A 15,332-nucleotide genomic window follows, 5' to 3' on the forward strand; every position below is an offset into this window, starting at 1 on the left:
ATGACTGACACTTTATTTGACCAATAATTACATTGGTGATCATTTAACATGAGCCTTTTTCTATTGTGGTATTTATAAAAACTAAAACTGTTGATTCATAACGTCCCAAACCTATGTTAACACTGCAGGATCTGGCTGTTAAATCTCTCTAAAGCTGACCAGAAAGTTGGTTTCAACTGAATGCAAATCTGCTCCGATGCAAGAAGTTGCCTTTAGGGCAGAGTCTGCACCAACCGCAAAGATGACTTCTATCACAAACCACAAACAAACAACAAAAAAAGGACTATCGCTGCTGGAATATGCCACTTTACACACATTTATTGTCTGTACTGCATCTCCGATCAGCTAAAGCTAGAAGCTGCTGTGAGAAATCACAAATACAGTGGCAGATTCAGAGAAAAATCGGTAAATCGGAGGAACTTGGCACTAATTACTAAATAGATTCATTCATTTATAGTCTCAAAACTAACCACCTTAGAGGGAGGCTTTACAATCAAACACCTGCTGTCCTTAGAGACTTGATTTGGAAATGAAACAAAAAAGATCCATTAGATATGAATAAATGACTTGAAATGAGCTTGGGCAGATCAAATGTTGATCCATTAAGCTTGATTTATTTCGACCAACATGGTATAAGCGATTATACTGGCACGATTACACCACAACAACTCTAGTTAGCTGTGGGGTTTCTATACCACTGTGCTGAGTTTCTTTATGTATTTCTAACCATGGCGACTAAAACAGAGCGGATCGAGTTGGAGCCAGTAAGTTTAAAACAACAGTTGCTTTCACTGAAATTACTGTGAAGATAAAAGGCGTTGATACCAACTGACTCTGTACACAGACTGGAGCTATGAAATCAAGGAAACAGCATGACTGCATGGGCAGAACTCTGGCTGTTGTGTTTGCATTATCAGCAAATAAGATATGAACGACAGCCTGTTACATATTACATAATCATTATGTGTAGATGTGTTTCAGGGGAGATGAACCGAAGATAGGGAGGAACCGACTGTGCAGATTCAGCAAAGATATATACACTACTGTTCAGAAGTTTGGGGTCACCCAGGCAATTTCATGTTTTCCATGCAAACTCACACTTTTATCCATGTGCTAACATAACTGCACAAGGGTTTTCTAATCATCAATGAGCCTTTCAACACCATTAGCTAACACAATGTAGCATTAGAACACAGGAGTGATGGTTGCTGGAAATGTTCCTCTGTACCCCTATGGAGATATTCCATTAAAAACTAGCTAGAACAGTCATTTGGCACATTAACAATGTCTAGACTGGGTTTCTAATTAATTTTATGCATCTTCATTGAAAAAAGAAATTCTTTCACAAACAAGGACATTTCGAGGTGATCCTAAACTTTTGAATTGTAGTGTGTACTTCTGCGTTGAGGAAAAATCTGTAAATCTGAAAAGCTAAGATATGAAACGTCCAATTCTGGATGCTCAGGACTCTTTCGCTGCCCAATCGGACGGCAGAAATGTAGGATGGCTGTGAATATTGACTAGTTGTAGTGTCTCTTTTGGCTGCCAGTCAGGTCTTTCTTTCTTTTGATTCCCCAAAGGAGTAAAACCAGCCATCCATTCAGAATTCCAGTTAGGAAAATCGGGACATCATGCTTGGAAGATGGGGATGCTATTCCAAACACTGCTGGGATGAAACGGAGCAGTTCACACTGTGGAAAAGGACACAGCTTGTAGGGTGCAAAAGGGATATATTCTGTATATTTTTCATGACACGACGACTGCTGCCCACAGTTGTCACCAGACGTAACGTCCGGCGTCAGCAGCTCCGAGACAACTGAGCGTCTCCTCTCGGACCCAGAGATTCTCTGTTGATTTCTGGCACAGACTGAGCTTGGCACAGCAAACGGAACAGGAGGAACCTCAGTCTTTCTCTGCACGCGCCGCCCCGCCCAGCAGGAAACAGTTGGCAAACGCTGATGTGTTTTCCTGCGAGGCTCGAGGGGGACGGCATGCAGACTCACCTCCAGAGTCACAGAGCTGATTTCCACTGCAACTGAGAATGTTTTCGGGCCTTTTATTTTCCACAAAGCCCTCTGACACAGTCGTCCTCTTAATGCTCGGCGCCGAGGGGAGAGAAGGAGGAAGAGGAGGAATGGCTAGCTGTCCCTCCCGTGGTGATCTGGCTGCTGATGAGACGATGAATGCTGCTGTTTTATCCTCACAGAGAAAAGTCCTGCTGCTAGCGATGACACCAAAACCTTTTTTCCTCCTCCTCCTCCTCCTCCACTTTTATCTCTTTATTCATCCATCAGTCCAGGAGCATTTAAGCTTCTGTGATGGCAGGATGATAATGTTTATCTTTAATTTGCATTTAATCATGTTTAACCTAAACATCCACCTCAAATATAAAGTTTTATGAGCATGTTTTACATATTTATAAAGCGAATACATGAATCAGGAAGCAGAAATTGGACACTGCTAAAGTGAAACTGATGTAAGGTGAATGAAGCCACACCCTACGTCTGCTAAGTCTCACATTGCTCCTCCGAGGCATGTCAGAAACTTCTGTCTGGGAGGTATTTTAAACGGCTGTAAAGTGTCTTTTTTGCAGATTAAACGATCAGCCAAACGGAATACAAAAGGTTCCACAATCTCCTAAAAGCCCTTCATACATCCTCGGAGATTTCCCCACCAAATTCAAGCTCATTTTCTGCCATCCCTGGTCACCGTGTTTGTTTCTGTTGTGACTTTGCTTCAAGTTTTTCAGCTTAGCGACAGGATATGGGGGGCCTGCAAAGAGAAGCCCCGCAAATGCCCGGTCTTTTTCTCACAGTAAAATAAAAGTGAACTGATTCTGCCAGAAAAGCCAAAAAAGCGCAGTTAGAAATGCAAAATGGAGTGGTTCTAATGTTCCCTATCACACTAGTCGGCTATGTAGACATTTTGTAATGGTCCCTTAGAATGATTTCTGTGTTTTTAGTGTTTTCCTGCACTGCTCAGTTGAGTTTAATACCACAGAATACTCAACCAATCGAACACATCGACACAATCATCAAGTTTAAATGTCAGTCAAACACACATGCTAGAAGACCAGCTCGTCTTCCCAGGTTTGTTAACTTAAATACTCCATCTACTTAGACCTGGGCTATAAAATTGTAGCGATAAAAACTGCAACAGGCACTTTATCAACAGCTAGAGACATACAGCTTCTCTGGCTAGGATCAATTAATACTTAACATTTGTTTTTAAATGAGCTGCAGTCTTTTAAATTTCTGTATTCATGTTGGTTTGATCGTATTTTCTTTGAAATTTCTTTGTGTTAGTTCTATGTTTTTATTATGTTAAAACAGGATTATTAGCATGTTATTCATTACCATGTTGTAGTTTTTTTGGTGTGTTTCTGTTTTAATCTGTTAACAACAGAGTACTGCGGAGTACTGCACTCTCTTAGTGCTTTTCTTGTTATTAATGTGTAAATGTATTTATTTGTGTGTTTTAGTGTTGTTTAGTCTCCTCAGTATACAAGTCTGGGTGGTTATCCTTGGGGTGAATCATTTTTTGTCTGTGTCTGAGGTTCACTGGTATGCTGTGTGTAGATAAAACTAGATTAGATTATAGTGTACCATGCTCAATAAATATATATAAAAAATTGAAAATATGAAGTAGAAATATATTAGAGGAAGTAATAAATAGCACACATTTTGCACACACATGCTCTCACACCTCCATCGTACGAATTTCAGTCATTTCATAATTAGACATTTGTGTCCCCAGTAAAGTGCTGTAATGTGAAGTTATTGCACGTGAATGTGTTGCATTTTCAGTGTGTCGTTTAGGATAGTGAAGGCTTGGGGGTAGAAAGTGTTCCTGAGTTTTTCCGATACTCCACCTCAACATGCAAATTAATACAAGTTCAGTACAATTTAATGTGTAAATGTGTAAAAATATAATCAATTTTTCAATCAAAATACTATCAAAAGCTGTAGTGCAGACAGGGGATGAGGAAGAAATGCTGGGTGAAGACACATACAGCACAACTTCTGTGTCAAGCTCTAATGTCATTCACTGTTGCAGGACTTTGCTGACCTTTAGAAAATAACTTGTCTGCAGTTTATACGGAGGCTCATAAGGATGGATGATGATTGTAGCCTGTTTTTCTCTCTCCAGCTCAAGCCGGCGCTCTACAAGTCAGCACTTTGGAGTAAGTGGCAATACGGTGAATGTCAAATATCATTTCCTCAGCAGCGGGAGTTTAACGTCACGCGGAAACACAGACGGAGAGGCTCTGCGTGATCTATGAAAAGTCATTATTCAGTGATCAGTGAGTTCTGATCTCAGGTGCTTTGTCTGACTTGTTTTCTTCCCCCTTTGTGGGAAATTGAGCGTAGAGTAAAATAAATATTAATGGCATTTTTATCCGTCGTTTGTCTTCTTTTAGGGATCGTTACCCTCATTTATGCGACGCTTGTTTTTCATCAGAGCTTCTGAACAGCAAACAGATTCGATCAATACTCGACTCGGTACCTCGGAGTTCTTCTACGTGCACGTGTGTGTTCGTTTCCACTCACCTGTGATCTCGAACCACCTCTGCCGGTGCGGCTCTGTCATGATGATGCCCACCATGTGAGTGACGGGCTCCGTTTCCATGACGGCGAAGGCGAAGTTGGGCTCCTCGAATGCGATTGGCTCGGCGTAGGGCGACGGCTTGGCGATCCACTCGATGTCGAGTCGAGCTGTGGAGGAGCGAGACGGATTGCCCTGGTCCGTAGCTTTAATCTGAAATTAACAAGAAAATTGACATTTTATTAAGAGTTTGACTAAAAAATAAATCTCGTGGTGAACCAGTCACTATGAGACCGACTTTTAATTATTACAGAATAAAAAATTGCTAAAAAAAAAAAATAAAAAAATAAATAAATAAATAAAGAGACAAATTTTTTCACCTCTAAGTTTTTTTTTCTTGAAGTATTACGATTTTATTGAGATTTAAAGACCTTAATGAAAAATTTATTCAAGCTAAATGACCTGTTTGGCCTCTTAGTACTGTGCACACTGGTGCACATTTTAGCTTGGTCCAAGGATCTTAAAATGTGCAGTGCACATTTTACGATCCTTGGACCAAGCTAAGGTGAACTGAGCTAGAACATGCTTTTTTGGATATAACGTGGATATGTGAAAACTATCACACCGACTATACAAACATCTGTCATCGTACCTGATTGATTAGGGCAAAACCAACACACCATGTCGTCTCATGCACACTAGTGCGCATTTTAAGATCCTTGGACCGAGCTGAAGTAAACTAAAGAGGACAGTGTTTGGCGTTAAGACCCTAAGGCTCTGGAACAATATGCCCGAGGAAATCAGGTTAGCTGGGTCTTTAAAGTACCCTCTTAAACACATTTTTACGTAAGATTTTTTCCCTTTGGACATTTTCCCACACTGTATTGATTAGTGTATTGTCTGTTTTACTGCCTTGTGAGGCACTATGTAACTTGTCTTTTGAAAAGTGTCTAAAAATAAAGATGGCTATCATTATTATCATTGTTTTCATGATGTGGTCAGAGGCAAAAGGGGAAAACTCTCAGGGTGAATCATTAAGGTAAATCTGCATCCATAATTCAACAAAAACCTCCATGAAAGTTGGACTTGATGCTGACCTGCTGTACTGAGTAACATTAAGCTGTAAATACATGATACAATACAGAAAAACAAAGGAGGAAATGAACGTAGAATGATAACAGAGAATGGAGGTTAGAGCCATACATCCAAAAGTCTGAAATACTCAATAAAGTATCAATTCTGTATTAATCCACCTCGGAAAATAGTCCTCAACAAAGGCCTTTTACCCTCCTGGCAGAAACCATTAAGCTTGGGCTGGGAAAGTAGGAAAGTCTTGATATATATTCCAGCATGGTCTTGGTTTTCTTTGTTTTATATGATTTGTTGTCATTTGTACACACATAAATAATGTCTGTTATATGGTTTGCTTAGCAGTGAAGACAGTTCAAAGCATCAGGAGACTCTCCGCTATGGTTTTGTATGTCATCAGAAGGGGAAGAATTTGTTCACTAAACATTCTGAAATGCCACAGAGTGATTTTGTACCAGACTGACCTCCCTCTGCTCCACAATGCAGCGTGATGACAAACACTGAGAACATTCACCCGTCTCTGCACTGTCGGTGAAGAGCTTTTCAAGGTATTAAACACGGGTGATTTAGTTTCTGTAGCAGAGCTGGTGGGATCCACACCCTCTATGGAGACACTCAAATGAAGCACAACTCTTTGGAGAAAGTATTTACCTAGCGTCTGTTGAAGTACAGGCTCATTATCGCCCTCGGTGAAAGACAGGATGTTGTTGCTTCTGAGCCGCACAACTCCATGTAGATACCAGATCTGACGGGTGTGTAAGTATTAAAGTATAAACAGGCCTGTTTTGGACGCCTACCGTGAGAATACTGTAGTTTCCAGGCCAGAAATCACCATGCGATGTCACCATGCCCGTCACTGGGTCGATCTCAAATTGCTCGTCCTTGCTGTCTTGGAGCCTGTAGGTCACCACGGCGTTGGAGCCCTCATCATCGTCACGTGCGAAAATCCTGCAGACTTCCTGTTTACCAGAGTGCTGTCGCTGCTCCAGCAGCTTAACGTGGAAAAGTTTGTCTGTGAACTTCGGACGGTTGTCGTTGGCGTCCAGAACTCGGATCACGACGGTGGCGGTGGACCGCAAAGACGGAGATCCATTATCAGACACGATCACCTGAGAGTTAAGAACAGCGTTATATCATATTAAACATAATCTTAACTGTTAACCCAATTTTATATTATCATGAGAGCACTGCTACTTAATATTCTAAACACTAAATTACTACATTTAATTATTCTGGTGGATTCAAGTGTTTCAGAAAGTTTTTGTTGTTAAGACGTATGCACAAATTACTCTTTAAAGGTAGATTATGTGTTGCATCTGTTTCCATAAAGTGGAAATTAAGGAGAAAGCTGAGGAAAAGTGCAATGAATTCTCACAAGAAGTCCGTGAATGAATAACTGCTGATTGCTAACTCACAAATTAACATATGAAACATTGTAAGGAGGATTTACAGGTCTTTAAATTAGCATAGTTGTTATTTCCTTTTTGATTTACAATGACACTAATGGGCAAACTAGGTGTTACTGCCTTGGCAGACATTCATTCTGGCAAGTTAACTTCTGTGATTTACCGAGAAAATGAGACTGTTTTCTTGAATTATACCTATTAAGGAAAAAGAATCATTTCTACAAGTGAAAAAACATATTTCCTTTTAGATCCTGCAGAGTACCTGTTTTTGGTCAACACCTTCCTCTGTAGCTGAAATATTTCCATAAAATTGTCTATGCATTTGTTTTCACAACCAAAACAGCGTTTCTCACTTGTTGCTAGCTGATTTTGCTGTGCACGTGTTTCCTGCATGCCAGCAAACTCTTGTAAATAAGGTTCTAAAAGAAAACCTTAAATCAGAGTAAAGGTTGTTCAATCGGACAGACTTCCCTTGTTGATTCTGAGAACTATGCAAGTTTTCTTCTTGTATCGAGCGACAGAACAAGTTGCAGCACGACATGTTTGAGTTCATTTGCATTACGTGACTGTTGCACATGTTGAGGTGTTGACGCTGAAAGAATATATTGTGCAGTCCTAATCCTAACGCTGACACCCAAACACCTGACGTCAACAGAAGACACTCATATGCGTGGGACTTACAGCCGCTGCAATTTCTCTATAAGTTAGTCTACAGGAAATTCACCAGCAAATATTTCAATAATCAAGTGGCTGTCATTTATCCACAAGTTTCCTGAGAAAATGAGCAGATTATGACATTTACTTGCAGCAGGTTTATTTTATTTATTTATTTTTTTAATCTTTTCTAATTTGAGTACCTCACGCTGAACATATAATTAAAACTAATCTAGCCCAGATAATTAATTAACTGGCTGTGGGAACTGAATCCACTAAGGAAATCTGAAGTAATATGAGGCTCTTAAAAACAGCAGAAAAGGTTAGTAAGTGGACATGAGGATTTCTTGCTTGTTTGCCGGCTGTGGCTCAGGTGGAACAGCGGGTTGTCCACCGATTGCAGGGTTGGCGGTTCGATCAACCGCTCCTTGGGTAAGACACTGAACCCAAAGTTGTTCCTGATGACAAGCAGGCACCTTGCATGGAAGCTCTGTCGCCACTGGTGTGTAAATGTGTGTGTGAATGGGTGAATGTGAAACCTTTTAAAGCGCTTTGAGTTCCAATAAGGTAGAAATGCGCTATATACACTACCATTCAAAAGTTTAGGGTCACTTAGATATGTCCTTATTTTTTAAATAAAAGCAGTTTTTTCAATGAAGATAACATTAAATGAATGATAAATCCAGTGTAGACATTGTTAATGTGGTAAATGACTATTGTAGCTGGAAACAGCTGGTTTTTAATGGAATATCTCCATAGAGGTACAGAGGAACATTTCCAGCAACCATCACTCCTGTGTTCTAATGCTACATTGTGTTAGCTAATGATGTTGAAAGGCTAATTGATGATTAGAAAACTCTCTCTGCAGTTATGTTAGCACATGAATAAAAGTGTGAGTTTTCATGGAAAACCCCAAACTTTTGAACGGTAGTGTAAGTGTAGACCATTGACCATTTTTTGAGGGGTCAAACTACAGCTCACCCAGTGAAGAATGGATTTTTTATGCTTAAGTCACTACCAGTTTGCTTTTAACACAGGAATACTGATTATTAGATGATATATTTATGTTATTTTAACTGCATTTGAAGCAGGCCGAGAAGGTAAACTGAAGATTTATTGTCAAGATCAAATGATTTTGGAGGATGTTTTGTCCAACAGGCTGCTATTAAACTGTCTCACAGGCCAATAATCAAAATGATTGTAGGAACAAAAGGGCAACAGTATTTCCAGTTGAGTAGACTTTAATGCTCCTGTTGATGTCGTCCTTCCTGTTTTCTTTGCTCTCATGGATTTTCTGTGTATATTGCTGATAAACTCTTGCTCTGAGGCTTGGGATTTCAAATCTGATCTTTAGCTGCTAATTCACGACTCTGCTGCACAGCAAAATATATCGACGAGACGTCTTGTTTTCAGCAGCACAACCTGCACCCCAGCTATACCTCTACAGCCTCTGCAACACGTATCGTTATAGATTTATTGGTACTCTGGACTTCTGATGTATTTAGGAGCTGCAGGATATTTTTTTCCCCGCATTTCGGCATCAGTCTAAAGGGATGTGAAGATGTTGTTTGTGAGCAGCTCACCTCGATGCTGTGCTCCTGTTTATCCTCCCGATCCAGAGCAGAGAGAGTGCTGATAACCCCTGAGAACACACACACACACACAAGTCAGAGAGCTAATCACAGCTGAACAAACAAACAAACAAACATGTGTCTCACACCTAAGCAAACACATCATGGTTTACTGGTTTATGGTTGTTATTTCGGCTGTTTTTTTCTGTTTGGTTGTTGTTGCTAGCGTGTGTGTGTGTTTGGGCACATTCACCTTAAAGTACACCATCCTGAGTGAGTGTGTGCACTGAGCAAGTATATGTGCTCAACACGAAACAACAACAACGAAAAACAACACAAAACTTTAAAGATTGATGTTTAACAAGGAGGACAAGAAGGAGAGGTGAGAAAAGGAGGCGAAAAAGACAAAGAAGATGGAGAAAATGAAGACAAAGAAGAAGAAGGAAGAGGAGAAGGAAGAGAGGAGGAAGGGGCAGAAGAAGGAGGAGAAGTAGAAGAAAAATATGAAGAACAAGGAGAAGAAGGAAGTGAAGGAAGTGAGGGAGGAGAAGCAAGAGAAGAGGAAAGAGGAGGAGGAAGGGAAGAAAGACATAAAGGGAAGAAGGAGGGGAAGAAGAAGAGGAAGAACGAGAAGGAGAAGAAGAAGTAGGGGGGAAAGAAGGAGGGGAAAAGGAGAAGAAAGAGAAAAAGAATGCAGAGAAGAGGGAGGCAAAAGAGGGAAGGAGGAGGAGAAGAAGTAGAAGAAGGACGAGGAGAAAGAAAAGGAGACAAAGGAGGAGGAGGGGAAGAAGTAGAAGAACACTGAGAAGAAGATCATTGAGAAGAAGCAGGTTGAGAAAGAGGAGGAGGAGGAGGAGGGGAAAAGGAGGAGGGGAAAAGGAGGAGGGGAAGCAAAGAAGAGGAAGGTAGAGGAGAAGAAGGAGACAAAATGGGGAAGGAGGAGAAGATGAAATAGGTGGAGAAAGGAGGAGAAAAGAAGGAGGAGAAGAAAGAGAAGAAGGAGGAAAAAGAGGGAAGGAGGAGAAGTAGAAGGAAAGGAAGAAAAAGACAAAGCAGAAGAAGAGGAAGAAGGAGGAGGAAGAGTGGAAAAGGAGAAGGACAAATAGAAGAAGACAAAGAAAATGAAGACAGATGTAGATGAGAAATAAGGAGGAGGAAGAGAAGAAGAGAGAGGAGGGGAAAAAAGAAAGAAGGCAGAGGAGGAGGAGAAGAAGAAAAAGAGGACAAGAAATTAACATTTGTTTGGCCAAAAAAAGAAAAAAAATGCTTTTTCTGCTTGCAGAAAAGAAAGTCAAGAATGAACTTGTACTCTCAAATAAATTATATTTTTATACTAGAAACACTTGATTCATATTAATATGAAACTGTTGAACGAGCCCCCACACATTCATGATCAAACACGTCGCAGCAACACAAACAAATACGGGTATAATAAAAGGTTCTGGCCTGTACTGTCACCCTCAGCTGGAAGGAGCAGAATTTGGTTAAATTATTCTGAATAAATTACAGAGCTGAACAGCCAATCAGAGGCTGTGTTGACATGCTGTCAGCTCGACTGCAGAGCATCTCAGACGGCAAATAACCGCATGTTTGTTTCTGATACAGCATGGAAACTATGCAGCTGTTGAGAAACACGAGTTCACACCAAATCTGAAAACCAAATCTGAATCTAATCAGTTTGTCTGCTTTGATTTCTGTTGTTCGTTCTTTCTTCTACTTTTGTGTTAACCGAAAGAATCCTGGTACATTAGTTGACAAATCGGTTGTTTTGCTCTTGGCTGGTTGGGACATTTTCACTCAAATAGACTTTTGATGGTGTTTTTTTAAAGGGAGATTGAACCACAAGTTATTAGGCATAACTTGGGAATCATTACATTTCTGGATTACAATAGTATCCACAAATACAATAAAAATTTCATTAATAGAAAAAAAGGGTGAAAATATCTTTTCAAATCGACTGAAATCAAGCTTTCCACTTGACTGTTCCAGGCTGCTGATTTTCACGTTTAGTTTAGCGATGTCCTCTGCTCTCTTTTCTGTGCTGCTTTGGAGAGGATCGCCAGCCCTCATCTCATCTAATCTAAATAAATTAAGTGTTTTAGAGCAGCTCTAATAGCTGAGACATGCTGGGTAATTACAATGAGGGTCAGGTGAGCAGTCTGGATAGGAGGAGGTGTGTTTTTATCTGCTTTAACACCAAAGCAAGGACGGTTGAGAAATTATTATGAATCCTGCTTTTAGTTGGGCTTCTTCTGAAGTATCAAACACTCTTTATTATTATATAATCAAAATAGTGATCTTCTAATACAGTGTTCCCCAACCACTGGGCCATGGACTGGTACCGAGGGTAATTTGGTACCGAGCCGCACAGAAAGAATAAAAACTGTTTATTTGATGTTTTATTTCTAGCAGAGTCTGCAGGGTGTTTTATTTTGAAAAATGACTAGATCGTCTTCCCATCACTTCCATTTGCGATTGTTTCTCGCACTTGATGTTAAATGAAGCCGTCAATCTGCCAAAATTAATAAAAAACAAACGCTTCTGGAGAGCTTCTTTTAAAAGAGGGAGAGACTTGATGCTGACACAAGAAAAATAAGTAAATCTTTTCCAATAACAAGTTTTTTTTTTGTTTAGAAGTCTTTTAAAAAAAATCATTATTACTATTATTGTAATAGTATGTATGTTAAGTACGGATACCAAATCATGTGACCTAAATATGTTGCGGGCGGCAGAAACTGATGGGACTGGGAGACACCCCCACAATTTAATCAATTGATCATTGTATCATTTCAGCAGGCAGCTGATGTAGCGTTCACTTGTTGTCATGGTTACAGTGATTCCATGCTGCTATCTGGCAATGATACAGAAATCTTTAACAAATCTGTGGATCCAGACTATAAGCCGCATCACTGCCTAAATCTAATCGCTGAAAGTTTTATCCAAATCTGTTATTCCGTTTTTTTGAGTAATGTTGCAGGCAGGCAGGCAGGCAGGCAGGCAGGCAGGCAGGCAGACAGACAGACAGACAGACAGGCAGGCAGACAGACGCCCATCATCACATAACTCTGTCGAGCCTCTGCCTCCTTTGCGGAGTAACAATTTAGTTTTCTTCCAGCTAAGGCTAACTTGATATTAGCAAACCATAGATGTCTGCATTAATAAGTATCCATTTCTGGACATACAAAAATGCAACCCCATAGATTTCAAACCTAAACCATCAATCTGTCTGTTGAAAATATTTCTGATTCATGAAGTGTTAAAAAGAGATACTCGAAATTGTGTATGTGTGTATTTGACACATAATTTCCATATCTAAACAGAAAACGTCAGAAAGCTTGTAATACAAAAAACATTTGTCTTCATGCAAGTAATCAACCGAGGGTGTTTTATAGAGATATCTGTTAAAAATGTAACCCTTTTCCTGTTTAAACTAAAATGTATGAGTGTGGATGTAGACTGTGGGCGAGCATACTGATGAGGTGGAATATGTCCTAAAAACAACTAAAAAGAGTCTGTACAAAAATGCCTTCTACAGAGCAAAGTGTTGACCGCCACCTGTGAGTACGATAGTGAAAAGCAGAAGGGCAGGATGCAGTGAAACACACAAATGGTGCACATTTCCACACAGTTTGTGGTAAAGCATGCAGTAAATCACAAGAAAAGTGACAGTGAACAGCCTGACAGAAAACTGATCTCTGTGTAAAGAGCACAGGAGTCTTAAATGGTCGCTCTTTAAAGTTACAGAAACAGGATGCAGACCAGATGTTGACTGGAAGCACAGCGAAAGCCTTAATGTGCCTGTAGTAATTATCAGAAGTGCTTATCTGATTGTCAGATATCTTTGGAAACACACTCCCTGAACAAACATTTCTGACACTGGAAGAGGGGGAGGCAGCATCTGAAAATTTCTACAACTTACTCCCAAACTGAGAATGAAGGGAGCCAGGGCTTGAACTTTGCTTTCAATTTGTAGTTTCTGTCATTTTCCGTGAGAACAACTGCGGACAGCCTTCCAGGAAACACATTTTAAAATGTGTTGCCACACTTCCTTTCTCCCGTTCACCTTTACTGCTGCATTTACTGCTCATCTGACAACCATCTGTAAACCACATCTACAAACAGCTGTCTTTACATGTCAGCTTCACACCGTTTTAGGGCATTCAATGCAGCTTTACTTTTAAGGTTGTATATCTAGTTTTTGAAATGTGACAGTTATTCAAGTAACATTTTACAAAATAAATAAATTTAAAAGGTTTAAGTAGAAACTATAACTTCATATGGCCATTGTTATATGTATATACACACTACCATTCTAAAGTTTGGGGTCACCCATTCAATTTCACATTTTCCATGTAAACTCACACTTTCATTCATGTGCTAACATAATTGCACAAGGTTTTCTAATCATCAGTGAGCCTTTCAACACCATTAGCTAACACAATGTAGCATTAGAACACAGGAGTGATGGTTGCTGAAAATGTTCCTCTGTACCTCTATGGAGATATTCCATTAAAAATCAGCTGTTTCCAGCTACAATAGTCATTTACCACATTAACAATGTCTTGACAGTATTTCCGATTCATTTAATGTTATCTTCACAAAAAGCTTTTCTTTCAAAAATAAGGACATTTCTAAGTGACCCCAAACTACTGAAGAGTAGTGTATATACACAGTGAAGTAGTTCAATCATCTATGAAGAAAATACTGCTTTAAATCAGTAAAAATATGAATACAGTACAAGGGACTCTGCAAAATGAGCACTTTAAGATTGTGCTACATACTGCTATAAGTTTTTTTGTCCTTAAACTTCAGAATAAATTTGAATTCAGGAGTGTTTTTCTGTTGTGATACAACTCCTTTCAGTAATTCATTAGATGTCAACTATTAATCACCTGCTATTTTCATAAATGATTCATTGTTTTGCATAATTTTTAAGAAAAAATAGTCTAAATAATTTGATTGTAGCTTCTTAAATGTGAATAATTTATGTTGCATTTAATCTTCTTGTGGACAAAAGAAGACATTTGCCATCTTAAGCCACACTTTACAGACCACACATCTAGACATCAGTTAACTGAGAAAGTAACCAACAGATTAATCAACGATGGAAATAATAGTGAGTTGCAGCTCTTTTAGTGAGTGCTTTCAATCACTTCGAGCAATCACGTTTATACAGAAAACTGATGGCTTAAAATTACTTGTTTATGTTGAAAATTGTAAAAGCAAATTAATTCAATATCCATCCAATTTCAGGTAAGACGAGCTTTTATCAGAATTCAACAGCACATAATAACCCAGCTAGATGGATCCTCGATAGCAGCCGAAGCTGGAGGGAAACAAAAAGCTGGACAGATGCGTTTACATGTTGGGACCGAGTGCAGGAATGAGAAGACGTGGGAGCTGCCGTCTGCAGAAGGAGCTGGGGGTCACGAGTGGAGAGAAAGACCCCGCTGAGGGTCGTTCAATCCTTTTACAACAGTGCAAACAAGCCCTGCTGGGAGGACATCATTAGGACAGGTGGGGCACATTAGAAAGTGTGTTTCTGTCATTAGAGCAGACGTGGGAATCGGGGTAAAGCCTCTCCTCTCCCTCGTCGCCTGTTTTCACTCAGCCGTGCTGCACTGCTGTCAAACCCACGTGAAGATAAACAGCGTTGTCTGGCATGTCAGGGCCCGGTTTGTTTGTTTCCACATGGTTCTCTCCGGATTCACTGCAAGTCTGCAACTCTGTGGCTGCTACTTCCCCCTTTTCTTTTTCCTTCTTAATGTTGCTTTTATGTCACATGCTGTCAAAATCACCTTTTCAACTGAAACAAGTCCTAAATTTCGGAGACACACTTTAGAAATATAAATGAGCGAGGGGGCCAAAGACTCACAAAGACAGTCAATCAGTCACATGGAGACAGCGAGACAGGTGTCCAAAGAAAGAGAATTTCTTTGCTGAGCTAAGAATGCAGAATTTCCTCTTTAAAGATTATTTTATTTGCCCTTTGTGCACAAACTGACAGTCTAGGCACACAGGGATTCTTGGAGTTGAGTAAAAAATAAAGAAATCAAATGCCAATCAA

The 15,332-nt window shown here is 39.8% G+C and overlaps 1 protein-coding gene across 2 annotated transcripts in view; it reads right to left on the reverse strand.

The window, feature by feature from the left end:
- Window positions 1–15,332, reverse strand: part of fat2 (FAT atypical cadherin 2) — a 141,257-nt gene that overhangs the window by 97,751 nt on the left and 28,174 nt on the right. For both annotated transcript variants that reach the window (XM_023287815.3, XM_055016282.1), the window contains exons 4-6: window positions 9,278–9,336; window positions 6,432–6,743; window positions 4,551–4,758 (exon numbers count right to left, since the gene is read on the reverse strand). In XM_023287815.3, the coding sequence (XP_023143583.2) occupies window positions 4,551–4,758; window positions 6,432–6,743; window positions 9,278–9,336 (579 nt within the window). The remainder of the gene's footprint in view (window positions 1–4,550; window positions 4,759–6,431; window positions 6,744–9,277; window positions 9,337–15,332) is intronic.

Source organism: Amphiprion ocellaris, chromosome 13 (assembly GCF_022539595.1).
Source record: "Amphiprion ocellaris isolate individual 3 ecotype Okinawa chromosome 13, ASM2253959v1, whole genome shotgun sequence".
Lineage (NCBI taxonomy): Eukaryota > Metazoa > Chordata > Actinopteri > Pomacentridae > Amphiprion > Amphiprion ocellaris.